Source organism: Dermacentor silvarum, chromosome 8, assembly GCF_013339745.2.
Source record: "Dermacentor silvarum isolate Dsil-2018 chromosome 8, BIME_Dsil_1.4, whole genome shotgun sequence".
Classification (NCBI taxonomy): domain Eukaryota; kingdom Metazoa; phylum Arthropoda; class Arachnida; order Ixodida; family Ixodidae; genus Dermacentor; species Dermacentor silvarum.
This window is the reverse complement of record NC_051161.1, coordinates 758,449-785,498: the sequence shown is the minus strand read 5'-3', so window position 1 is coordinate 785,498 and position 27,050 is coordinate 758,449. Positions and strand designations below refer to the sequence as shown.

At 47.2% G+C, this 27,050-nt stretch overlaps 1 protein-coding gene across 1 annotated transcript in view; it reads left to right on the top strand.

The window, feature by feature from the left end:
• The window catches only part of LOC119460513 (intermembrane lipid transfer protein VPS13A), a 1,139,096-nt gene that overhangs the window by 902,081 nt on the left and 209,965 nt on the right, over positions 1-27,050 (top strand). Inside the window, exons 70-72 of the mRNA XM_037721434.2 lie at positions 18,680-18,736; positions 18,788-18,924; positions 25,741-25,936. Coding sequence (XP_037577362.2) covers positions 18,680-18,736; positions 18,788-18,924; positions 25,741-25,936 — 390 coding nt within the window. The remainder of the gene's footprint in view (positions 1-18,679; positions 18,737-18,787; positions 18,925-25,740; positions 25,937-27,050) is intronic.

Genomic DNA, 27,050 nt, shown 5'->3' with positions numbered 1-27,050 from the left:
TTCTGCTGGGGAAGTGCTTTTAGAAGACGTAGTCGCTTTTTGTCAGTTCTAGATCCTTGCTTTCTATAGCTCTCGCCCATTCTTGCAGGTGTTCAAGGTCTTTTGAAGCTTTGAAAGTTCGATCTTTATGAGATCGAATGCAACTTTCTCCAGAGCATGTTAAACCGATTCGACAGCAGACCATTTTCAGAGACAAAGATTCTTGGACCGTGGCCTTACGCGTCGCAGGCTTACAAAGCGATGCGGGCATTGTTACAGTGCATGAAGTCGACTGGCCTCAGTGATCGATAGTGAAGTGTTGGACAACCGCACGTGTTCATACTGAGACTACTTTCTTCCCTCTCTCTCCTTTCTTTTCATCCCTTTAAACTTCTTCCCCCGTGTAGGGTAGCAAACCGGACGTGTGTCTGGTTAACCTCCCTGCCTTGCCTGTCTTCTTTTTCCTCCTTCCTTCCTTGAAAGTTTGAGCGTTTTCCACGCAGTACTTATATCTGCTGTCACAGTTTGGGACGAAGCATCGGTGCCCTATTTTCAATAATCAGTGAACGCATACACAGCTAACACAATTGCATCGTGGAGGAGCAGTGGAGGAACTGCAGAATTTGCGAAGGGATCATTCTGACTGCTTGAAGCGAGTGGCAGACTGCTCTACTCTGCTCTTCCGTCTGTCCACATCTCCCCAAACATCCTGCAGAAATATAATGAAATTTTGTTTCCCTGCACAATAGCTATGTATTGCGTACTCTGATCTGTACTTTTTATGCCGCACTGACAATAAAGTAGAACAAATTCTCGTTTTTTGCTATGTCAAAATATTTTAAAAGCACCAAGTGCAGTTTTTTATATGCGCATGGTTAGGGTTGCGGATCGTCTGCTCTTTCTATACGCGCCTGGCTACAATCGCAGATCGTCTGATCTTTCAAGTACGCTTGTTTCTTGCTCTTATTGCCGCATAAAAAGCATGTTATCCTAAATAAAAATCTAGAAAAAATATTTATACTAAAATGGTCTACAGGGGGCGGTATTCTGTAAGAGTCTACCTAGGTGGACTGTCCATTTCGGCTGTCGCTGATTGGCTGCTGCTTGACGTGCAGGAATTAAGGAGACTGGCTGGCAGTTTCATGCACATCAAGCAGCAGCGAATCAGGGACAGCCGAAATGGACAGTCCACTAGGTAGACTTTTACAGAATACCGCACCAGGTATTTTATTCGTTGACTGCAAACCGCGCTGGTGCACAACTTTTTTGGTGGTATCCGACAACCCAGCACAAGCGGCCAAGTAGCAGATGCCTCTGGGCGCCGTCGGAGACCGCGGCCATGTAGGAAGGTTTTTTTTTTACCCCTCCGTGACCGTGGCTACACGCATTCCGCTTCAACCACGAAGGACATCAAAAGTAGTTCCTTGCGGTGCCGCAAGGGGCGCCGCGCAAACGTTCGCCACCCGCGATAGCTCGTCTGAAGCTGCGCGTCTCCGCCTCACCCAGCATGTCACGACAAGTGCGCGTGCTGGCGCCGGCCCATAGTTGCACCTCCTGTTATTCTTTCTCCATGGCCCCTCGCTAGATTGCTCTGCATGTACCGAACAGCACACGCTCCCGTGTTTATTGTCATAAGGCCTTCGACTTGTCGGGCCCTTGGGCCCTCCTCTGCAGCATGCGTGGTGGAAGCCTTTTAAACGCGCGCCGCATGGAGCATGCACACTGATCAGGTTGGCGTAACAACTAGCGCGGGGGCTGCCGGGAAGGCGGCTGCACAATAAAAGGCAGCAGCGAGTGCTCTCTGGGCCTGGGGCTTTTCGGGGGGTGGGCCTGGTGAGGCGCTGATGAGGCGCGACTAGGCTAGGTTTTTGCCAAGCGTGCTGCGGAGCGAGGGAAGACGTTTTGCGTAGTGTGTGTGAAAACGAACGCTTTGTTTTCCGCATTTGTGAATACCCATGTTTGCCTGGTTGGTTTGGCGCTTGCTTTTCGCTTTGCGTGTTCTGTTATTGGTCGTGACATTGCGGCGATTGATTGTCTGCTAAGGCTGTTATTTTGTCGCCCCTTTGCCAGTACACTTGTTTGCCTCACTCTTCCGTTGGTTGCTGCTTCGCCTTGTGCTTTCTACTGTCTGCCGCAAGACTGCAGTGATTGTTTGAGTGCTTCGTTACGTCGTAAAGTAAAGTCGGTTCTGTACCATGCACAACTGGTCCTTGTGCTGGTCGCGGCTCGCGGACGCCCTGAGAGAAGGCGAGGGGCCTTCAGACTGTAAATATTGTCTCGGTACTATACTCCAAGAGGAGCGTCGATGAAGAAGACACTGATTATCTGGCACGCACTCTCGGCCATATGGTTGAACGCTTGATCGCCTTGTAAATATACTGTAAATATGTTTTCCTGTTATGTTTGCCTCCACCTAACATCTTGGTGGATGTTTACGAACGGATTGTGTTATATAATCCATTGTTCGTCAAGAACTGGCAAACGTGGGCCTTCAAACCATCTGCTCTGTGAACCGCCCCGACACTTACCCTTCAGCCACCTTCAACCTTCTCCAACGCCACTATCCCACTCTGAATTATCGCGATCCGAATGCATGGCGGATGCCTGATGACAAGCCAATTTGCTTTCTATGTGGACGTGTTGGACTCTCCAAAAAATTGCTTTCGCAGTACTCCGGACCCTACCCTGATTTACGCCATGTAACAGACGTCACGTATAAGATTGACCCGCTTGAGTCTTCCTCTCCAACCGTTTCACCCCCTACTGACATTGTTCACGTATCCCGCCTTAAACCTTACCACTTGCCCGCATCATAGCAAGCACCGTGACAGTGCTTGAGCAGCCAGGGATCCATATCATGGTACTATTCTCCAAGAGGAGGGTTGATGAAGACGCTGATGATCTGGCACGCACTCTCGGCCATATGGTTGAATGCTTCATCACCTTGTAAATATACTGTAAATATGTTTTCCTGTTGTGTTTGCATCCACGTAACAATATTTACAGTGTGTTATATATTTGTTAACAAGCCGCTAGCTTGCGGCAGACCAAGGTTACATAATGTAGTTCGTGACACAACTTCGCCAGGAAGGCTTAGGCGAGGCTCTGCCCGCCATACCGGCCACAGGATTACTAGTTGCCCGCAGTCTGCACTTCAGCACACAGGGTTGCCAACACAACACTCTTCCCCCCCTAGCCAACGTAGTCCTTCAGGTAGCTAGGTCGTCGTCTGATACGCTGAGGGCGGCCACACTGCTCGGTGGGCTCCACCGGCGTTGAGACAGGGGGTGATGAGGGTGGGGCAGGTGGTGATGCGGGTGACTCAGCCACTGGTTCTTCCGTGGTGTCCGCGGTGTCGACAACCTCAGCTGGCTGAGTTCGTCCCTCAGGATCGTCAGGAGGGTTTGTAGGCTGTGGTGGTTGGTCAATGGTTTCATTTGGCAACACCATTACAGGTTGATCAGAATATTCATTCCACTCTCTGCTTCTTATCTGATCGACATAACGCTTCCAGAGACGACCGTCTATCGTACAAACCTTGTACGACAAAGGTCCAGTGATGTCGCATACAACACCAGGTAGCCACTTTGGACCCTCTAGGTAATTTCGGACGAACACGGGCTGTTGACACTCAAAGTATCGCACTTTCTGGTTGCTTCGCCTAGACAGTTTTTTCTGTTTATCCATCATCTCCACAAGCAGGTCTGGGTGCAGCTTGTCTAGCGCAGTGTGGAGTCTTCTGCCCATCAGCATTTCAGCAGGACTCTTGCCTGTTGGTGAGTGTGGCAGAAAATGTTGGCTTAACAAGAAATGAGCCAGTTTAGTGTCCATGTCTCCACCACTCATGCGTCTCAGAACCTGCTTTGTTTCCTGCACCACACCATGCGTTCAACCTGACCATTGGAAGATGGGTGGTAAGGTGCCACTCGGACATGTCGAATCTGGTTGTCGCGCATGAACACTTGAAACTCCTCCGAACAAAATGCTGTTCCATTGTTCGACACGACGGTGTCCAGAACACAGTGTACTGCAAACAATGCACGTAACTTGCGGCACACAGTTGCCGATGACATGGATTTCAGAGAAAGCACTTCCAACCATTTGGAGTGCGCGTCGACCACTAGGAGGAAAACAGTCCCTTGGAATGGTCCTGATAAGTCAATGTGGATCCTCAACCATGGGTTCTTTGCATACTCCCAGGGATGCAGCCTTGCACGTGGTGGTTCTGGCCTTGTCTCTTGGCAGCGCTGACAAGCTCGGACCTTTTTCTCGATGTCTCCGTCAATTCCTGGCCACCAGACCGTGCTTCTCGCCAAGGCTTTCATGCGCACAATACCAGGATGTGTGCTGTGCAGCAGCTCTAAAACATGACTTCTTGCTTGGTTCGGAACAACCACCCTGCAGTCTCACAGAAGACAGCCGCGGTACTCTGAAAGTTCGTGCTGCCGACGAACAAATGGCTTGAATTCCTCCTCCAGTTTTCCATGAGGCCAACCATTCATGACGCAACGTTGAACTCTAGCTAAGGTTGGATCGCTCCGTGTGCACTGGGTGATCCTGTGGGCATCCCAAGCAATTTCTGGCGCTGATTCCAGCATTCGCACTTCGCCCAGTTTTTTTATCAGTTGAGCTGGTGTCTGTTGCTGCAGGTAGTCGACTAAGGGCATCTGCATTTCTGAGGCTTCGTGCGGGCCTATACTCTAATTTATAGTCATATGCAGAGAGCATTAGTGACCATCGTAACATCCTTGGTTACAAAACTTGGGGCATTGGTTTTGCATGGTGCAATAAACCCAGCAGAGGCTTATGATCAGTCACAATGCGAAAATGACGGCCATAGATAAACTTGTGTAACTTCTTAATGCCAAAACCTATAGCCAAGGCCTCTCGGTCCGTCTGTGCATAGTTCCTCTCTGCAGCTGTCATTGTTCGAGAGCCATAGGCTATTGGCACCTCATAGCCATTATCATCAACATGGCTCAACACTGCCCCAAGCCCATAAGGTGAAGCGTCGCAGGCCAGTATTAGTGGCTTCTGGACACTGTAATGGGCAAGTACAGTTGACGATTGCAGCAGCTGCTTAGCTTGACGAAAAGCTTCTGCCTCTCGTTTTGTCCACTTCCAGCTGCTACTGTTATCAAGCAGCCTGTGCAAGGGTTCTAGTATGTACGCAGCTCCACAGAGGAACCTGTTGTAGAAGTTCAAAGCTCCCAGAAAGGCCTGCAGTTCCTTTTTACACCTTGGTTTAGGTGCTTCATGTAGAGCCCTCACCTTGTCATCAGTTGGTTGGATGCCTGCCCCGCTGACTTTATATCCCAGAAACTCAACTTCATCCATTCCAAAGGCACATTTCTCTTGATTTAGTCGAACACCATCGTTCTGTATGCGTTGCAGCACTGCTTCCAGACGCGCGTTATGCTGCTCTTCGTTCTTGCCACCTACCAAAATGTCATCTAAATAGACTTGCACACCTTCGATACCTTGAAGTAGCTCTTCCATGTACTACTGAAATATGGCCACAGCTACTGCTAATCCGAACTGCAGACGCGTTACTCGAAAGAGTCCTCGATGTGTTGACTTTGTCAAAAGGTCAGCAGTCTTGTTGTCCACGACAAGTTGCTGATATGCTTGGTCGAAATCAAGCTTTGAGAACTTGGAGCAACCAGCCAGCTTTGCGAACAACTCTTCCGGTGTAGGCAACGGATAAGTCTCCCAATGAATGACAGGATTCAAGGTACTCTTATAGTCCCCACAAATTCGTATACTGCCATCCTTCATGATTACCGGAACTATAGGTATGGCCCACTCGGAATGTCGGACAGGCTCTAGAATTCCTTGTCCTATGAGCTTGTTCAGGGCCTCATCTACCCGTGGAAGCAGAGCAAAAGGAACGGGCCGGGGCTTGTAAAATCTAAGTTGCGCGTGGGGTTGCACTTCCACTCGTACTGGTGGCCCTTGGCTCTTCCCGAGACCAGGTTGAAAAATCTTTGAGTGCTTCTTTAGCACACTAGTGAGCGATGGGCTCTGGCTCACCTTGTCCATTCTCAGCTGATTGACCTTCAGCTCAATCCCGAGAGCCTTAAACCAGTCCCGGCCCAGCAAGTTCACACCTGCTCCCTTGACCACGACCAGATGTAGCTGCTCCTGCCTGCCCCTGTAGTTGACTTGGACTGTCACCGAGCCTAGCACCTTCAGTTGCTGCTGGTTGTAAGTACGAAGTTGCAAGTCACAATGCTGGAGCTTGTGCTTGGATACCCGCAGTCGCCGCAGAGTCCTCTTGCTGACAACAGAACATACAGCTCCGGAATCAACTTCCATCTCGAGGGGCTGTCCATTTACTTCAACAGTGACGTGAAATGCGGGTTCTTCCGATGCTATTTGGAAGACACCGTACAAGTGCGTTGTCCCATCACCGCGGCGCTGACCCTGGTTGCTGCCTTCCGTCTGGGGCGCTGTCGAAGAGCGCTGAGCGTTCCGCCGACAAGCCTTCACAATATGTCCACGTTGCTTGCAATAGTGACATTGCACATGCCGAAATGGACATGCGTCTGGCGCATGCCGTCCTCCACAACGAAAACACTTGCTACTGGACTGCTGCTTGCTGTCTGGTTCAGGCTTCAGTGTATCACGCTTAGCTGTCGCCGCCTTCTGAACGCGGCATAGCTCCGCCGGCGCCGCCCCCCTAATTTTCTTGATCTCTCGGTGGGCATATTCTGCCGCCAATGCTTTTTGCTGGGCCACCGCAAAGGTTAATTCGGGCTCTGAGAGGAGCCGTCATTGTAAGGCGTCATCCCGGAGGCCACATACCAGCCTGTCGCGGAGCATATCTTCTAAGGTAGTTCCAAAGTTGCAGTGCTCCGACAGTCGACGAAACTCGGCGATATAATCAGCGATGCTCTCGCCTGGCTGCTGGTCACGCTTGCCAAACTGGAATCTTTGCATAGTGACGGAAGGCTTAGGGTTGAAATCCGCCGACAGCTTTTGAACGATATCGGCATAACTCGTCGCTGACGGCAGAGCTGGCGAGCACAGGGAACGAATGACGGCGCACGTCGCCGGTCGACAAACTGTGCACAACACGGCACGCTTGTCTTTCATGGTTATGTCATTTGCTTTGAAGTAAAATTCGAGCCTTTCGACTTACGAAGACCATGCTGCCTCACCGGAGCTTGTTGGTGTAAATTCTCCCACGGAGCCCAACGTTCGCGTCGTCGCTGCTGCCATATCCATTATTTCGCCTCGTCGCCAATTCTTATATATTTATTAACAAGCCGCTAGCTTGCGGCAGACCAAGGTTACATAATGTAGTTCGTGACCCAACTTCGGCAGGAAGGCTTAGGCGAGGCTCTGTCCGCCACACCGGCCACAGGAGTACTGGTTACCAGTTGCCCGCAGTCTGCACTTCAACACACAGGGTTGTCAACACAACACACTGGAAGGTGTGCCTGGGGCCGTATTCTGAAACGTTCGCCTAGGCGAAATTTCGCCTAGGCGAAATCAGCATGCGCGCCGATTGGCTGGTTGAGCAAATTGAATGACGTCGGGCTCAACCACCCAATCAGCTCATCCAATTTTGCTAAAACAGCCAATCGGCGCACGCCTGAAAGCGAAAAAAGAAATTTCGCCTAGGCGAACGTTTCAGAATACGGCCCCTGCATGCAGCGCACCTTTGCCGCACCCGCATTGTGTGGCCTGCATGCCGCCCGGCACACCTTTTCCCCATTGCTAGCCTCGCAACATCCCCCTTGCACACCTCTTAAACTTTAGTCCGAGGGGTGGAAAAAGCAGATGGAGAGAGGCGCATGAGACTCGCAGTGTGACGAAGTGGTAGCGGGCACAGCACAGCAACTTCGGCTGTGCTGTATTTGAGCCGCGCTGCATCTCCAGTATTTTGTGCTCTTTTTCCTTTTGGCGCAGACACCCACTAGCCAGATTTGTGGGAACACTGCAGTAAACAGATTATTTTACAATAGGACATGCACAAAAGTTCATGGTGTCGCTGGAGTTATAAGTAGGTTCAACTGTACTTCTTTTTGTCCATAAAATGTTTGATGTCGGTCCCCTGTATGTGTGTGTGTGTGGGTGCACGTGTGCGTGCATGCGTGCCCGTTTGTGTGTGCAACCTAGTTATAGCAGTTATCGGTTATAGCAATGGAATTTTCTTGGCACCTGAATGTTGTTGTATGTGGGTTCAACTGTATTTTGTCTGCTCTTAGCCCGCAGTGTGTGACTACTGGCTCAGCTGCAACAAGCACTTCCAGCAATTGTTCCTTGAAAGCACGAACGTGAAAGCACAAAACTTTAGGAGCACAGCTTTTCCTGCAGCAATCAGCTCGTTAACATCATTGAATGTCTGTCAGAAAGCTTCCAGAAGTGAGGCTACATCAGTGTATAAGGTGCTGCACCGGTGTACTGTAGCAAAACCTTGCTGTTGTCAATTCTAGATGGACAAACAAGAAGAAAGGGAACCAAGGGGCCCGATTTTTATTATCACATCATAAGAAGCCAACAAACAATGACACCAAGGACAACATAGGGGAAATTACTTGTACTTATTGATTGAATTAAAGAAATGATAAATTAATGGAAATGAAAACAAATGAAAAAACAACTGTTTTTAGGTGGGGAACGAATCCATGTCTTCGCATTACGGGTGCGATGCTCTCACCATTGAGTTACCGCGGAGCCATTTCCCATACACGTTCTGGGGTATTTATGTTTTACAACTAGAAATAACCCTGGGAGTGTTAGCTAGCACCACCACTCACAAACCTAGGGGCGGATGTGGAACATACTTTCTGCCGCAGGCGTCAGGAGCACGTGCTCGTGACGCCTGCGGCAGATATTGTGCACGAAACCTTCTATGACAGCAAACGGCGCTACTCCCTTTATCGTTGTTTAATGAGCAGTGCTCACTCTTGTCAATGAACTGGGGCTGAAGCCCTTTATTTAAAGGGTTAGCGATACAACGCTGGCAGATGAGCAAATTTCTGTATCTCGAGGAAAGCCGTACATCTCGAAGTGGCGGAAACACATACAGACAGTTGCAGCAGCGGTCCACGAACTTGGCCACACATATTCATTACATTCCTTAATATGCCATTCACTATTTTTGCAACCAACAACTCCACACATCTTCAATACACATGATTCAATCCAGCATGATTGGAGCACATTGAGTTAGCGAAAACTCAGTTGCATTTCCGACAGCCGATCGCATAGAATGAATGTAGAAGCGGTAATGGTTTCGTATTCGTGCGCGGTCGTTGAGGCTGTGGGGTCTCGCACATGCTCTTGGGACAAAGGAACAACAACACAGTAGTGTAAACAATCAAAAGGGCATTTATTGCGCCTTTCATACACCAATGCACACCAGCCGAGTTACAACCAATAGAACATTCACACGGGCGCGCGACAAATCAAGAAAGTCCGACTCACCGCGACCCGATAGCGAGCGAATATGTTCGCCCCATGCTATGACACCATCGCCTAGTCGTTCACGTGTACGGTCACACGAACGGTGGCACGTTCGAACGATCCGTGTTCGTCCATACCGGTGTCCTGCTCTCAACCTCGCGAGACGGTCCCGCGAGGCGGGCCGGCGCACGCGCGAGGCATTCGTGCGTGTTGGTCGCTGATCCCAAGCCAAGGAGGAAGCGCTTTCGATCTTTTTCTCCCAAGTCACCCCGCCGTTCGGTGGCGTTATATATATATATAGCATCGCGACACTCGCGCCATCTCTCGCAACGCGCCGCAACCACTACGACCGCCTCCGGCGCTTAGCCACGCGGAGAAGCCGGACTACAGGAGACGCGAGCTAGGGTTTTATGGTAGAGCCCTCCACTTCTAAATGTGTTAACATTGAACAGGAGATTGTAAACACCAGAAAGAAATTTTTGGGGAACAAGCTAGCATGCTGTTAATAGAAAACGTGGGATTTGTGCTAGGCAAAGAGAGGTAAAAAAATTATTGAGCTTCAAGAACTGCGAAAGCACCAGAGTAGGGAATGAGTGAAACTAATTTATAAGTCGGGCTTAGTGTTTTGTAGAATTGGGATGAATTTTTCTTCCTGAAAGTTGTCAATGAAGTATCAAAGCTCCGAACATTATGCATCTTGCTCTTAAGCATGGCCTTATCCAAAGTTAGCACCGAAACCTGGCCATTACATTGGGAACTGTAGCTGCACTGCAGGCTTTTTAAAAAATATGGCAAGTTTTTTTTTGACCTCCCTGATATAACTGTGGATTTAACTGTAAATGAAGTATCAGAGCTCCGAACATTATGCATCTTACTCTTAAGCAATGGCATTACCTAAAGTTAGTACAAAAACCTGGCCATTATTACAGGAAATGTAGTTGCACTGCAGGCTTTTTATATGGCAAGTTTCCTGACCTCCCTAATATAACCGTGGGTTTAAGGTTACGCTTCATGCACATTTTTGTCACAACCTTTGTCATGTGCTAATCCACAGCACCATCACAACCTTTTGACTAGCGTTTCAACATTGCAAAGACGAAAGACCAGTCAAAAACAAAAACTGGTTGAAATATGAAGCAAGCATAGCAAGATCTGAATTGCCTTGAGTCCTCGAAAAATTAGGGACTGTGCTTTTGCAATGTGACGGTTTGGGATAGTTTTGATTGAACTTGAGCTAGTTGGACAAACACAAGCACTAGCTCATGTTTTCTTTTTCTTCGTCACATGGAGAGGATGAGAATCAAGGGCTGGACTAACGACTACGGCCATTGTCAACATAATAGAAAGGCCAGACAGACAGATGGTGGGTTGGACGCAGAAAACCCAGTTTTGAGCTATAACTGCTGTTGCAGTAAGAAAAAAAGCCAAAATTACACATCATGAAGTGTAGTACACCACCCGAAATCAACCAGAAAAGGAGTTGCAATCAACGCCTAGCAGCTCAAAGCCTGAGGGGAACTGGGGAAGACAGCAGCAGGCAGTGAACAACAGAGCAAGAATGGTCTCTATATTCATCAGTGAGGTGCTTTATAGACTGCTCATTCCATCACATGTGCACAAGATCTTTTGTTGACCACCTCCAATTTTGACTGAAAATACATATTTTTTTAATGTTTGTTTTGACATAAAAACAGTGACCTCAATAATTTTTACTCCTCCCTTGCCAAGAATGTTTAATGCCATGAGCATTGCTTGAAATTTGAGCACAGTACTGTACATGAACTGCAAAAATGTGCAACACTGGGCTAATTGCTATTGCACCTTGTAGTAGAACACAGAGCGAGACACAAAAAAAAAAAAATAAAAAATAAAAAGCACAGTGCTCGTGTTATGTGTCTCACCGCCTTCTTTGGAATGTGGAATCACCTAGCACGGCCAGCCGCCAGTGCTTCGCTGTGCAAGGAGGGCTGTTCACCATATGATGCTGCACAGTTGCTTCTTTTGCACTTTTTTTTGTTTGCGTTGTCATTAGTATACTTATTGAGCTGTATATTAATGCCTGTGGTAAGATCTACTTCACAAATGCCTTCACTTAGTATAAGATCTGCTCTGGTAGGCAAATTTTCATAAATAAGTTCACTGTGGCTGCTTAGTATTAAACAAAACATGCACATCGCTTGAAAGCTACATTGCGTTCAAGAGTGAGATAAGTAAATGCTATTTCCACATGTGCACCTGTATTTTGGTCTGCAGTAGACTCCTGTTAAGCCGAACCCACTTGAGCCGAATTTTCAGATATAAGGAACAATCTGTGAACATTTTGTTGGTGTCAAAATTTATAAGAGAGAATAGCAAACAACATTAGTGATCGCTGAAAAGACAAAGAAGAAGAAAAAAAGACACAGTGCCTCAAAGTGAATAAAAAAAAAAAGTGCACATAGGCAAAAAATTTGGCAGTTACAGCGACGCAAGCAGATGAGCTTTGGAACACAAGAAGATTGCACGTGTCAGCACTGCGTCCCAGCAACATCGGCAAGGGCCTTGGCGTGCTGGTCTGGGTCTCACCCAAGCACCAAACCTGAGGTCATGTCTCGGCGAGGTGCCAATGGCTAAGAGTAGTGCTCAGCTTCCCGCCTGGCCACACCAGACAAATGCTGAGTTCTAGGAATTCATGGGCCACATCGGTGAACGTGCCATGCCGAACACCGTAGACTCACCACCAGTGAATATGTTCTGAGCATTTGGTTAAAAGGGCACAGACTGCGATTATATTCAGCGACAGCATATTCTGTTCACGCGTATAGTTTTTGTAGTTACTTGTAAGAGTATTTCTCTTTAAAGATTCCACAACATAACATCAAATTAACATCATTAAATGTTGAGGTTATACACTTTTTCTTCCTCTCTTGCTTTCGTTGTACTCTCTGTTCCTGTGCTCCACAGTTGGGTGACAGGCCAGGCATGACAGTTGGTTTCCCATAGACCCAATGGAGCCTATGGGTCTATTCTCATAGACCCAAAGTACCGCAACGACCACCGACACCTCCGGCTTAGTGGTAGGTCCAGATTGGTCGACTTTGAGGAGGCATCTCTGCCAGCAACACAAGGACCAAATGGTGTTTCTGTGGACCTAAACAGCTGCATCAGCATCAACAATGATGTGAAAACCTGCACGGCTACGTAAAACCCCAGAAAGAAGAAGACACCATAGAATAATTGAGGAAGTCTTCAAGGTGCTCCTGCATGCTGATAATGAGGGACACTGCCTAGGAGCCACAAGAACCAACGCTACTTACACATGATGCAGCTGATAATATCTTGAATACATTGTTGCATGTTTTTCAACAACATGAAGGCACTGAAGGCTTTTTTGATGAAGCTAGGTGACATGTTAGCATTTGTGAGATCACACAGGTTTGTAGAGCAGCAGCTCAGTAGCTTGAACAGGAGCACAGAAAGCAATACTTTGTGTCATGTACGTCTTCCTGTTTCATTTATTGTTCTGCATTTCTAATATTTGGGCACACCATGAATAGCAGGTCTTCAGTATTGTGGATCACTTCTGGTAACACAAACAAATTTTCACAACCTCTTCTTCATTCTATCAAGAGCTGCACATGGGTGGTCCTTCTGCTCCCAGGTTTTCAGGCATGTGCTATCTTGCATATGAGATATTAATGCTCCCTGTCAGCATAAGGTTGCAACACAATTGCTAGCTTGTTAAATATTCACATCCTGTAAAGATGAATTGAGACTACATGTTTGGAGCGGAAGGCACCCTGAAAGGATTTTGACGATTGTGCACAAACGTACTGAGCCAGTAGGGTACGTCTTTCTGATCATTAATAGAAAGTTAAGCGATCTGAGTAAAGTTTGTAATTTATTTTAAAGTTTTAAAACTGTGCATCGCTACCAATCGCAGTGGAGCCGCTCCCCTGAGCTTTCAAATGCCCTTCTCATCTTCTCATGTTACGTAGTGTAGGTGAGAGATGTCACTCAGGCAAGTGATCTGCTTGGCTACCCACTGTGGGGATCGAGGAGCTTTCCCACACTTCATCCCCCAGCTCGACCTCCGGGAACTGCCACCCCAGTGCAAACATGGCGGACATGGCTAGCGCACTGGAGCTAATCTCCTGCGCAAACCGTACTTCTCCCTCTTAGAGCCGAGTCACTGCACAAGCACATGACACAGGAATGAGCCCTGATTGGCTTCCCGAGTGGCAGCCCCTGGGCACCCTCCCCACCCGAGCTCTCTTCCTCTGGGCACTTCATCACCGCGGTAGATGCTCAGTCTCGCAACAAGTCGGTTACGTGGGACCTCTGCTTCCGCCATTTCTCGTTCCCACACTAGGTGGACAGCTACCCGGTTAGCCCTAGTGCAGCAGGCGGGCGTACTCGATCGGTCTTGCAGTGAACCTTTGCCTGTAAGCGCCGTGACTGTTGCACTGCATTGCATCTTGGGTTAATAAACCCATGTTTGTTGGTGATCTCATTCTGGGCCTTCTTTGAGCCCTGTCGGAGAGTCGACGAACCCTGCCATAGCGCTTTTATGTGGTGCAGAGTGGAGGAGTGTCACGCCCTTTCCTGACAGTCGCTCGTTGGGCAAGTCCATCTTCACACCACATGACATCATCGGCAATGCTAGAAACATGTAGCTTTATCAAGCTTATTTTTAATACCATATGTATGCATAATAATTTGCGTAACCTTAAAAATAAATATACAAATGCAATAAATGTAGATGTTTTTTGCAAACCAATGGCCCACTTCTGCCTGAGAATGCCAATCATCTGCTACAGCTATTGCAGATGTGGAGACTGCAGCCGATGGATGCAGAAGGGTTCTCAATTAAAATAAATGCAGCGATGTCTTCTTTGGCGGCAGGAACATGATTGGAACCAGCACTGTATTGTGCATGTATTGCACTGCAGGTGTGGGCAGGAAGTAAACTGCAGTGACTGCACGTTGTAGAAGATGCGAGTGCTGCACATCAATGTCAACACCAGCCTCCTTCATAAACACAGTGATCAATCGTAGTTTTCAAAAGAAAGGCACTTTTAGCGGCAACCGCAGATTCCACATTTCTCAGAGAGCCAAGCTTTGTGTATAGTTTGCCTATAACGGTAGCAGAAAAATATCTTAACAAGGTGATATATGGAAAAGAAAAGCACTGCGAAGGCAATTGAACGTTCGTTAAAACATGAGAAAATGCCCGCCAGAGAGTTAGACTTAAGTCATTGGCAATAGTTTAGTGTAGTGGTACTGTCTCTTCTAGGAAAGTACGCGTGGGTTCGATTCTCACTGTTGGTGTATGTTTTGTTTTCCTTACCCTTCTTTTTTTTTTGTTTTTTAATTCTAGAGTGCAGGAAACATTATACAGTATAGACCACTTATAACATAACCGCTTATAGTGCAGGACCGGATATCAGTAGCGCACCCAGGATCTCTGCCAGGGGGGGGTTGACAGTTTGCCAATACCATCTAAACAGCACTAATTTCGATTTCTTCACGGGAAATTGTCAATAAAATGCGCTTTTTGCGAGTGTGCAGACGATTGCGCGTCTTGCATCTTAGTTACAGTACTCAAGTGCGTAAGGAAAGAAAAGGGGTTAAACAAAAGGGTGGGTCAAGTCGGCCTCAGGGGGGGGTTCCAACCCCCGAATCCCCCCCCGTCGGTGCGCCACTGCCGGATATAGTGCGGTCTTTTCAGACTCTTGTTAATTTTCCCATAGCATTCCGTGTATACATGTATCGCTTATAGTGCAGTTGCGGGAAACGAAATACCGGTTACAGTGCGGCTGCCTGGGAGTAAGGAAGTCAGCGGAGACGGCGAGCGCTCCCCTCAAACGGGTGCCCCAAATAGTGCTCGAGGAAGAAAGAGAGATGAAGTGGAGGAGAAGTGCACATGGTGCGAACGAACAGCCAGTGAGGATGAAACCAGAATCATGAGTGCGAGTCGTTAAATATCACGGCGCGCATAGTGAGCGAGGGCCACGAAACTGCCAATGCTGGCCAACGCTCGCTTCACGATAATGGCAGTAAACGAAACTTCAGGGAGCGGGCGGCGCCAGCACGGCACAGCAAAGGGCGCACACGGAGACCGTGGAATGTGAGAGAGGAGGGCGGCAGGGAAGCGGATTTCGCCTCGGCAACTCCGCCGTTTCGGTGGCTCCCCTCGCCCTCCCTCGTAGCTCCCTCACTTTCGACTGTCACTGTGTGCCCCCGCCGCCGTGCAGGCGCCGCCGCTCCAGAAAGCCCGGCGCCAGCCCCCCGAAGTTTCATTTACTGCCGTTATCGGGAAACGGGCATTTACCGGCGTGGGCAGTTTCGTTGGCCGGCCTGGGACACCGGCGCTGCTTCCCTCGGCACCATAGCCGCAGCGTGCAAGGTCAACACGTGACTAGAAAGTAGAGGAAGCATAAAGGAGAAAGAAGGGTTCACTGCCATTTTCTACGCGTGGCTACAGTAGCGTGGCTGAGACGTCGGCACGTACACGCATGTTTCGGCGCAACGCAGAATCGGCGACCTTGCCATTTGAGAGGGTGAAATTTTCGCCATGTTTTTTCTTTCTTTCTTTTTTTTTTTTTTTTTTTTTGTTTTGTTCGCGCGCGACATGTAGGGGTCTCTCCTAAGCTTTTACTCTATGGCGGTGCCGGAGCAATGCCAGTTGGAGGTGCCGCTGCAGGACTTGGTTCGAATTAACGAGATTCGACTGTAAATTGAATGCAAATGTTCTAGCCACATCCCTCGACTGTCGCATACGCGTGGCGGCTCGGTGCACATATTTTGCATATGTGTGGGCCTTGAAAATTGTTGCTTTGGTTATAGTGCGGATACTCGCGACTCCGGCGACTTACGTTATAAGCGGTCTACACTGTAAATAACTCCTAAAGGGGCCATGGCACGCTCATCCTACTGTTCTCAGTTTATCATTGTAATAGAGGGCAGACAGCCCAGTACCGCAGCGATGGCCTAGCGGTAGAGCATCCGCCTCGTATGCGGGAGGTACCGAGCTCAAATCCCAGTGCCGCCGGGAACCCACCGGTTTTTCTAAAGGGTAGAGATGTCCCCTGGCCTGGTGCTCAGCTGTCGTCGGGGTCCACATCTCGAAAGAGGGCCCAATAGAGATTTCAGCTGTGGCTTAGTGGTAGAGCGCCCGCCTCGGCTGCGGGAGGCTATGGGTTCAATTCCCACCGCCGCCGGGCACCCACTGGTTCTTGGGTACAAGCGCGGCCCGGCCTGGCGTTCGGCTTTCTTCAGGGGTGATGCGCTTGGGAAAGGAGCCTGCGCCCTGAATTCCCGTCGAAACCAACGTGAGCACGGAAAACAAGTGATGTCTGGGCCGCTCCCATGGCGGTCATTTCCCATGTGGCGCCCCAAGCACCTATTGAGGTGGGGGCACCTTCGGGTTGAGGTCAAACACCCCCTTCCAAGCGTTGAGGTCCCATAATGGCCGAGCACCAGGCCGGGAGCGCGCTTGTACCTATTTTACCGGTAGGTACCCGGCGGCAGCACTTGCCTCCCACAGCCGCGGCGGATGCTCGTCTACAAGGCCGTCTGTGGTTGGACAAGAGGCGCCCAGAGACAAGAGCTGAAATCTCTATTAGGCCCTCTTTCGAGATGTGGACCCCGACGACAGCCGAGCACCAGGCCAGGGGACATCTCTACCCATTAGAAAAACCGGTGGGTTCCCGGCGGCACCGGGATTTGAACTCGGTACCTCCCGCATACGAGGCGGATGCTCTACCGCTAGGCCATCGCTGCGGTACTGGGCTGTCTGCCCTCTATTACAATGATAAACTGAGAACAGTAGGATGAGCGTGCCATGGCCCCTTTAGGAGTTATTTACAGTGTAGACCGATGTAGACCGAGCATCCGCCGCGGCTGTGGGAGGCAAGTGCTGCCACCGGGTACCTACCGGTAAAATAGGTACAAGCGCGCTCCCGGCCTGGTGCTCGGCCATTATGGGACCTCAACGCTTGGAAAGGGGTGTTTGACCTCAACCCGAAGGCGCCCCCACCTCAATAGGTGCTTGGGGCGCCACATGGGAAATGACCGCCATGGGAGCGGCCCAGACATCACTTTTTTTCCGTGCTCACGTTGGTTTCGACGGGAATTCAGGGCGCAGGCTCCTTTCCCAAGTGCATCACCCCTGAAGAAAGCCGAACGCCAGGCCGGGGCGCGCTTGTACCCAATTTGAACCAGTGGGTGCCCGGCGGCGGTGGGAATCGAACCCATAGCCTCCCGCAGCCGAGGCGGGCGCTCTACCACTAAGCCACAGCTGCACGAATACATGCACGAAAACTTGGCTTCAGCACACATTTTAATTCAAAATTTCAATTTGAAATCGTTGCTTTAAACCCCTGCTACTGACAGCGACCGTCATTTTGGCATAGCTCTGTGACATCAGAAAATGAGGGGCCACCGCTGTGTTGTCTGCTTTGAAACATTGGACATCTTGCTATGCATGTTTTGGCACCCAACAGCAATGCGATGGCGACGTTGAATTGTGCCCTCAGTTCCTTCGTTCGCGCGATAAGAAGTAGCAGCAAACTGGTGAAAAGCACGAGCAAAAACAAAACCCCACGTGGGTCATGACGTATTTCCAGCTCAAGTACAATGAAGCGCTGTGTCATGTTTCATTCTTGCATTCTTGTTCGTTCTTCCTTTCTTGTCTTCCATTTCTACTTATTAAATGCCATTGGTGTAGCGCATATAGGATGGGACGAACACAGTGCTCTGTGTTCAATCGTAGATGCGCTACTCCAGTGGCATTTAATATGACGCACCAACAAGCCCAACCTGCAACCTTAGTCCATTTCTACGTTTCTGTCCTCTTTTTTTCTGAAGAGTACGTAGGCAGGCCCCTTTCAGTGGCAATTGCCAGCCTGCTTTTTCTTTCTTCTCTTTCAAGTGCATATATGTTGTCACACCAAATAATAATAATAATAATCTCAATATAAGGCATAGAAGAGGGGTTTGACTACTAATTCTTTGGCGTAGCCTAACTCACCAGGAGCCAATGTATGGCTGCTGAACAGTGCCTTTTATGCAAAGCAGTTTGAATTTTATTAATGTGATGCTACTGATGGCATGTGTGATGTTCCTCATCTATAATAAGACAAAATCAGCGAAGGAAAGGAGATGAAAACCAGTTTAGTACAAGGTCTTGGTGAATAAAATCTGAGCTTTACATTTGGTGCAACTTATGCTCACTTTTGTGCATAAAAATCTTCTGTAGGCCTTGACTGACTCAGTTTCGCATTTTGTCTTTTCATAACAGGACACTGCACGCACCCAGCGAACTGTGTTTGAATTTGTCCACCTGTCACCTGTGAAGGTAAGCAGGGGAGGAGGATGGGGGGTGTGTGAATAGCAGCTCTGCTTTCAGATCCACCTGAGCTTCAGCCCACGGGGTACTGTGCACAAGGCTGCTCCTGACAGAGGTGGCCTGTCACAGGACATCCTGGACGTCTTCCTCAACTCCATTGGAGCCACTCTGAGTGAAATCAAGGATGTTGAGCTCAGGTGAGATCCAAGTGGTTCTTGGCAGAAAGAAGCAATTTTACTCACTGTTCTTTCTTTATTTTTTCCATATCACTGGGTCTTATATTGTTTGTTAACTCAGTAGCAGACCGCAACCATCGGTCGCCGGCATATCCAATGAAGCAGCATGCATTAGGCCTTCTGACATAGTGTGACCGTAACGAAAACTCAACACTGGCCCGTGTGGTGGCAGGCAGCACACGCCATCGCGGGAAGGTTGCTGCTGCTGTATTCGGTTTAGTAGTCGATCGTCATGATCACGCACACTGACACCTGCTTGTTTATCTGTTGGCAGCCAGCTTGTGAACAAGGAAGTTGAGTTTGCTCTTGTTTCTCTTTTCTTTCTCACTCTTTTTCTTTTTTTTTATTGGCCAATTATACGTAAATGTTTGTGATCTCCTCTTTTCGAAAATTGTGTAGCAACTGTCAAGGCTGGGCAAAGATACTTTGCAATTGTATCATAATACGTTACAAGATACTCGGGCAACAAGTATTTGAGATACAGATGCAAGATACTACCACAATTATTGTATCTGATTCGATACTTTCCATTTGTTACGATACATTCGCAAATTTCTTATAGATCTCTATAATGTAGTGGCAAACACATATGCACAAAAATGTTTGCTTGGAAATTTCTTAACTTCGATCGACCTTGTTTCATTTGAATGAAATGTCTATTAGTATCTCAAAATGTTTGTCTTTCTTGCTCAGAGTATAATATTTTCATTCCAAAACAATTTATTGGGGTTGCTTTAGCTGCTTAGCATGATAGCTCCTCATACACTGCGCAGTCAGCGGTTTTTGCTTGTCGCTTTTGTAATTGACGGGAGTCACTGCTCTGGTTGCCAATCAACTAGCGGGTCACCATGTAGTTACAAGAATGTTAATGAGAAGCCTCTGCACAATGGCGCAAATACCGCTGTGGAGTTTTACCTTGTCCGTAAAAAAAACACACCGCATATCCACGAAGTGAATGATGATGAGCGGGCGAAGCGCTGGCCGGGGCATCATTCGGGCAAAACGCCGGAAGCATTCTCCGGAAGCTGGCTTCGGGTTCCGGCTTCCGGAAGTGGAAGCGGAGCCGGAACTGGAAGCCGGCTTCCGGTTCCGGCTTCTGGAAGACGGAGCGTGATGTACATATAATATACATATACATACATATACATACATATACATATATATATATATATATATATATATGTGTGTACATATATGTATATATATATATACTGTACATGCGTACAGTATATATAGCGCTTATATAGCGATTATGCACCGTAGCACCTCTAGCTACGGACGAGAGAGAGAGCGCGCGTCGGGAACGAGAGAGAAAAACACAGCTGCTCCTCTAGCGGGAGCGGCGAGTACTAGCGTGGCTACGACAGCACGACGAGGGACAGGGCTCGACCCTAAGGAGCTTTTCCCATAAAATTAAGAAAACAAAAGTTTGGCTGCGTGCAGACGTTTGCGCGCTTGTTTATTTCGAGATGGTGCAAGCACCACCACGTGACTCTGCTCTACCGATAGGGACACGCAGACCTTATCGCCTGCCATCGCTGAAGGGTGCTGGTGGGAAGATTAAAGAATGTCGCTGCCTTTGGTTTTATTCAGGTGGCTTAGTGGCAGCAGTATCAGCTTGAGAAGTGGAGTTCGGCCAACGTTCATAGTTTTTCAACGTGATGTTGCGATATACCAGTATTTTGTATCTTAGAAATACACGATCCATTCTTTCATGTACCGGAAATACAGATACTGATACACGTCTTGCGCCAGACGTATCATGATGCAGATACAAGATAACCAAATAGTATCTAAGATAGTGTCTAAGATACATGTATCTTATCGATACTGCCCAGCATTCAACTGTATATACCGTACAGCCCCATCATATGACAGCGTAGAACGACAGAAAGCTGAGCTAGTTGGTAACCATTCATACTGCAAAAAAGGTAAGGCATGCAGACACAGACATAAGAGAAGGGAAGTGGACAACACAAACGACGGCATTTGTGTTTTCCACTTCCCTTGTCTTGTGTCCATGTCTGCACACATTACCTTTCTTTTACATTACATATGACAGCGTTTATGCTAGATAGTTTTTATTCTCTGTTCTCTTTTCTATATCCTGACTTCATTGCTGCCTTGAAAAGAGGCATACCTTTTTATTGCAATGGTTACATTTGCGCAAATGCATTGGAGTAGGGGTACCTGATTCATTCAAAAAAACATTATTTTGACAGGGAAATGAATACAATTCATGAAAAAAGAAAACAAATTCACCTTAGTCAGCGTCTATTTCCTGCTCTCACCATGAATACAATTCGACACAATACAAGTATGCAATGGGTCAGAAAAAATTTTTAAATGTTTGACCGGGAACATGAATGCACTTCAAACACTAGTAGAAAATTATCTATTTGTGTGCTGCTGCAATTGCAACACATCAAGGAATAAATGCTCGAAAGCAGGGACAACCAAGCGATGAATAATTCCTATCCCCGTTTGTAGTATGTGGCTTTTAAGTGCTGCGGTAAATGCGTTATCAGAAGCACGAACGATGTGGGGAGGCGCGATTCTCACGCGTCTCCTGTAATCCAGCTTCACTGCATGGCTAAGCGCCGGTGGCGGTCGTGGTGGTTGCGGCGCATTGCGAGAGATAGCGCGAGTGTCGCGATGCTAACGCCACTGAACGGCGGGGTGAGTTGGGAGAAAAAGGTCAAAGGTGCTTCCTCTTCGGGTTGGGATCCGTGAGCGATGTGGACGTGCCGCCCGTGCGCCAATCCACGCTTTGCGAAACCGTCTCGCGTGGCTAGGAGCGGGGCACTGGTATGGACGAACACGGATCGTTCGAACGCGCCACCGTTCGCGTGACCGCACACGTGAACGACTAGGTGATGGTGTCACAGCATGGGGCAAACATATTCGCTTGCTATCGGGTCGCGGTGAGTCGGACTTCCTTGATTTGTGGCGCGCCCATGTGAATGTTTTATTGGTAGTAATTAGGCTAGTGTGTATTAGTGTATGAAAGGTGCAATAAATGCCCTTTTGATTGTTTGCACTACTGTGTTGTCGTTCCTTTGTCCCAAGAGCATGTGTGAGACCCCACAACGACAGCGTCAGAAAGTTTATTCCAATCATTTATGCCACAAGGAAGAAATTACTATCTGAAAATGGAAGGGTGGCAATTATATTTGCATAATTTAAGGCATGATCTCACTTATATGCGATACGTAGGCAGGTAGGTTAAAGTATGTTGATTTATCGGATGCTGTCATTTTATAAGCAATCTGATTAAAAGAGATAACCTGAAAAATGTATGGCAGCTTTTGAATGGTTCCCATGGCAGGGTATTTTTTTATTGCTGTGATACTTATGTTAGAGTGATATGAATTAATGACAAAGCGTGCTGATTGGTTTTGAATTGCTTCCAATTTTCTGACGAGTTTATTTGTGTTTGGGTCACATGCCATGACGGCATACTCAAGAATTGGTCTAATATTGGCAGTATATAAAATTTGCTTGAGGTCCCAAGGTGTGGCCTTTAACTTTCGTTATAGATTCCTTGAAGGATATAGATTCCACGTGCCCATTCCAGGTTAAATCTGAGGAGAAGGTTGTTCATTCAGCCCCTTTGCTGAAATCAGTAAATTATATACAGTGAACGACCGATTTTCCAGATGCCCGATAATTCGGGCGCCTTCGCAGCACCGCCACGTACCCCATTGAGTCAATTAATCTATTGAAGAACATCTTAAATTTCGGACGCAAAAAACCTTCGCTGTCAGAGTTTCCAGACTTTTCGCCGTGACCGCTGGTCTGAAACGGCATTGATCGAAGCTGCCGCCAGTTTGATTATCTCGCCGCCTCGAACCAGCGTTCTCGCATGCAGATCCGATGGCAGCCGTAGCCACCACCGTGGCAACGCTACGCCTACCTGCTTCGACGTTCTCTACCAAGCTTCTTACTGTTTGGTGTCATGTTTTCGTTGAAATGATTCGCCACTGTTAGCAATGACTCTGATTCCGCCTTTGTAATCCTCGCCATTGGCTTCGGAGCTCGGAAAGCACAACGCATTGCATAATGCCGATACCGGAAAGTCAGCTTTGCCTCAAACACCATTGTTACATGGTGAAGCATATGCAAAGTAATGATTGATTGATTGATAAAATACTGCTAGCCTCCAGATGAGGCTGTAACCAGGAATGGGTGTTCATTCATAAAAGTGTTCATGCATAAAAGAAATCAAGACGCAACAAGCGTGTTACACAAACCGACAAAAATTAGGAAATGCACTCACAAAAAAAACCTGCTACAACATTCTGTGCAAGAAAGAACAAATAAAGCACACTCGCAGCGTTTTAAGCAATGACGATTGCAACTGACTGCAAAAATGATTAGAACTGTAGTGCTTGTACAAATGTATCGGTAGTTGGGCATTCCACAGTGCTGGCTGATAGTCAGTTTCATTCACAAATTGTCTTCGGAAAGAAAGAATTTGCGCTTGTTGCAGTATGGCAGGAATATTCCTTTAATATTTTATTATGGTGTGATCGGGTGGTTCGCCTGGATACTGGCTCTATATATGCGTGTTTGTGTATACCAAGTTTAATGTGGAATAGCAAGTGCATGTACTTTAATCGGTCATGTTGGCGCCACTTTTGTAAACAATCTAGACCTGCTTTTTTTACCAGAGCACTCACATAAATACACCAACTATATTAACGGTATGCAAACCTAACCGTTTTTGTTTGCACAGATTTTAGCTTGTTTATGTTGCCTACAGTGTTTGGATCCCAAGCAGTTGATCCATATTCTATTACAGGGCGAACTAAAGTTTTATATGTTAATAATTTAATCTCGTGCGTGCAATGTCGCACGTTCTTCTTAAGTAATTAAGTTTCCGTATGGCCCTCTTCACAACTTTTGATATGTGCTCATTCCACCTTAGTTCCGATATTTTAATTACACCCAGATATTTATAGCTCTTTACAGTGGCGCACCAACGGGGGGGGGGGGGGGGGTTCGGGGGTTGTAACCCCCCCCCCCCTGAGACCGACCTAACCCCCCCTTTTGATTAACCCCTTTTCTTTCCTTGCGCATATGAGTACTGCAACTAAGATGTAAGACGCGCAATCATCTGCACACTCGCAAAAGGCGCATTTTTTGACAATTTCCCGTGACGAAATTGAAATTAGTGCTGTTTAGATGGTATTGGCAAACTGTCAACCCCCCCCTGGCAGAGATCCTGGGTGCGCTACTGGTTCTTTACCACTGCAATAGGGTTGCCATCTACGCAATATGAGAAGCTTAACAGCTGTCGCTTCCATGTTATGGTCATCGTGACTGATTTTTTTATGTTTATTGTCATTTGCCAATCTTAGCACCATGTTGAAATCTTTGCTAAAGCGTTATTAAGTACTACCTGGTCACTGGAATTGTGAATGTCATCATAGATTATGCGGTCGTCAGCATATAGCTTAATTTTGATGGGTAAGTTATGAACTATGTCATTAATAAAGATTTAAAAAAAACACCAGCCCTTCCCCTGTCGAGAAAATGGGGGTAAGCGAAGCTTGTCATGTGTGTATCTGACCTTCCAGGTGATTTTCTTTCTTTCTCTCACTCTTTCTCTCCCTCTTTCTTTATTTATCTTTCTTTCTCTGACCTTTATGGTGACTTTTTTTCTTTCTCTTTCTCTCTTTCTATCTTTCCTTCTCTCTTGTTTCCTCTGACCTTCGTGGTGACTTTCTCTCTCTCTCTTTATTTCCCTCTCTCTCACTCTGTCTTTCCTTCTCTCCTTGCTTCCTTTCTCTCTTTCTTTTTTTCTCTCTCTCTTTCTTTTTGTCACGGGAATGTGCCATTGAGCTTGGACCTTTTCTGCACTATCGCCAGGATCTGCCCACTTTTCAGCGTGACACCGCCGCCGCCGCCACCACCGCCGACACTTGTGAGCCTATAAAGCTTCGTTTAAAAAGAACAGAGGCCCAAGAACAGATCCTTGTGGGATGCCCAACTTAAAAGGTGCAGGAGCAGAGCACTCTTCATCAATTCTCACACACTGGCTTCGACCACACAGATAAGCTTTGATCCATGCAAGGAGCAAATTACTTTTTAACAGTGCTTTTAGAAGCTTAGGGTGTGAGACCCGATCAAAGGCTTTTTCGAAATCCAGAAATACAATGTCGATTTGGCTTTGAATGTCAACTGCTGCTGAGACGTCGTGAATTAGCGCTAGGAGTGCCGTCACAGTACGAAGTGCTTTTTGGAACCCTTGTTACCTGTTATCGATTATGTTGTTATTTTCAATAAATGTCGAAATATGATTGAAAATAATATGCTGTGATATTGCGGTGAAGCATACCATGAGTGAAAAGGGACAATTATCATGGGACACGGTATGTACTCCCTAATTACATACGCATGCATCCGCCGTACGTCTGCTATCGCAGTATGAGCACTGATACGCCTAATAAATCTACTGGCAGGCCTTTAATGCTATTTCGTATGTATGTGCCTGTGGCGATTTGATACCTTGGGGGCAGTAGAAAGGCATGCATCCATTTTTTTCTGACGTTTTCGCGCCCCCTAGGAAGTCCAAAAAACCGGACGTTGACTATATTCAATTTAGTTGTGTTTTTCTTCTGCAGTTCATTGAGTGCCATTTTGGTAGCACTTATAACGGTATATATCTTCAAATGTTATCTGCAAAATGTTCTTTGTTATTCCCAACACTGCTCTTGAAATGAATGAGCAGTATGTATGGTCTCTGTTTCACATTTTGTGCCTCTCCTTCAGGATGGCCTTTTTTGAGCAGAAGGGGCGGCTTGTGGCTCCAGGTGACCTGGTGAATGAGGTCAAGTCTCATTACATCTCCCAAGTTGTGCAGCAGTGCTATGTGCTCATCTTTGGCCTGGATGTGCTTGGCAATCCCTATGGTCTTGTGAAGGATTTCACGAAGGGCTTCGGAGACTTCTTCTATGAACCCATTATGGTCAGTGCTTTTCTCTTTCTCTGCTTGAGCTGGCCTCTCTGCTGTTAGGACACAGCTCACTATGTCTTGAAAATAAAGCAAAGGTAAACTGATTAATTAGTGCTCTGAAATCAAATTTTAAAAGACTGGGTTTCTCTACGTGAGAAAGTGGCACAAACATGAGAGAAAAGTTGAACCAGCTCCCAGCGGCATGTGAACTCCTGGCAACTATCTGTCAACTATATTAAATGACTGGTAATAAACAGGACATTAGGTTTCATTTTAAAACGCAATAAAATTAAACTTTTTAGTGTCGGGTTTTTCAGAGGTAACGCATACTCAGCTTGTGGGTTTTTCTCTCAGATATTATAAAACGTACACAACAGTTAATTTTATGTTATGCAGAAGGGCACAAATGATGCACGGATATTAGCAAATGCTCTCTTGGTATGATCTTCACATTCCTATCTGACAAAAGGAATGAAAGACCAAAGCATTAAATAAATAAAAGCTGCAGCAGACTCAAAAACACCATTTTTCTCAGCACGTTTTCATGGTCAGAATCCAATGCCGTTGAAGTTGCCTCTTCGTTGGATGACAAGCTGCCATCCTCCGAGTCAAAGCTCGGCTCGTATTCGGAGTTTGAAGAGCCACCGCTCCTATCAGCAGCTCCAGGTGCCGTGCGAGCAGCCATCTCAAAGCGATCACGCTGCCATACTAAAGCAAGGAGCGCTTTCATTTATTCGAACTAGACCAGACAGAGCAACAGATGAAAGAGATATGACAGAGGGCAAGCGATCCTGGAGAATCGCTTGCGAAAGCCTTCCCGCTCACGAGACGTTCATTGCATTACGTGACATTTTCATTCTAATGCGATGTTACTTCCTATTACTTGTTTTCTCTCACCAAAGGTCGTGGGTTGGAGTGCTTTAATTAACTGCGCCTTAATTAACTTTGCCCGAAATTAACACCAAAGCTCGTGTGTTCGCCTCCCACCAAAGGTTGGGGGTTGGAGTGTTTTAATTATTTCTATCTTAGCTGTGCCTTAATTACCTTGGCCTTAATTAGCATCAAAGGTAGTGGGTTTGACTCTCGTCCTTTACTATGTTAATTGGAATCCAACTTGGCCAGCTCA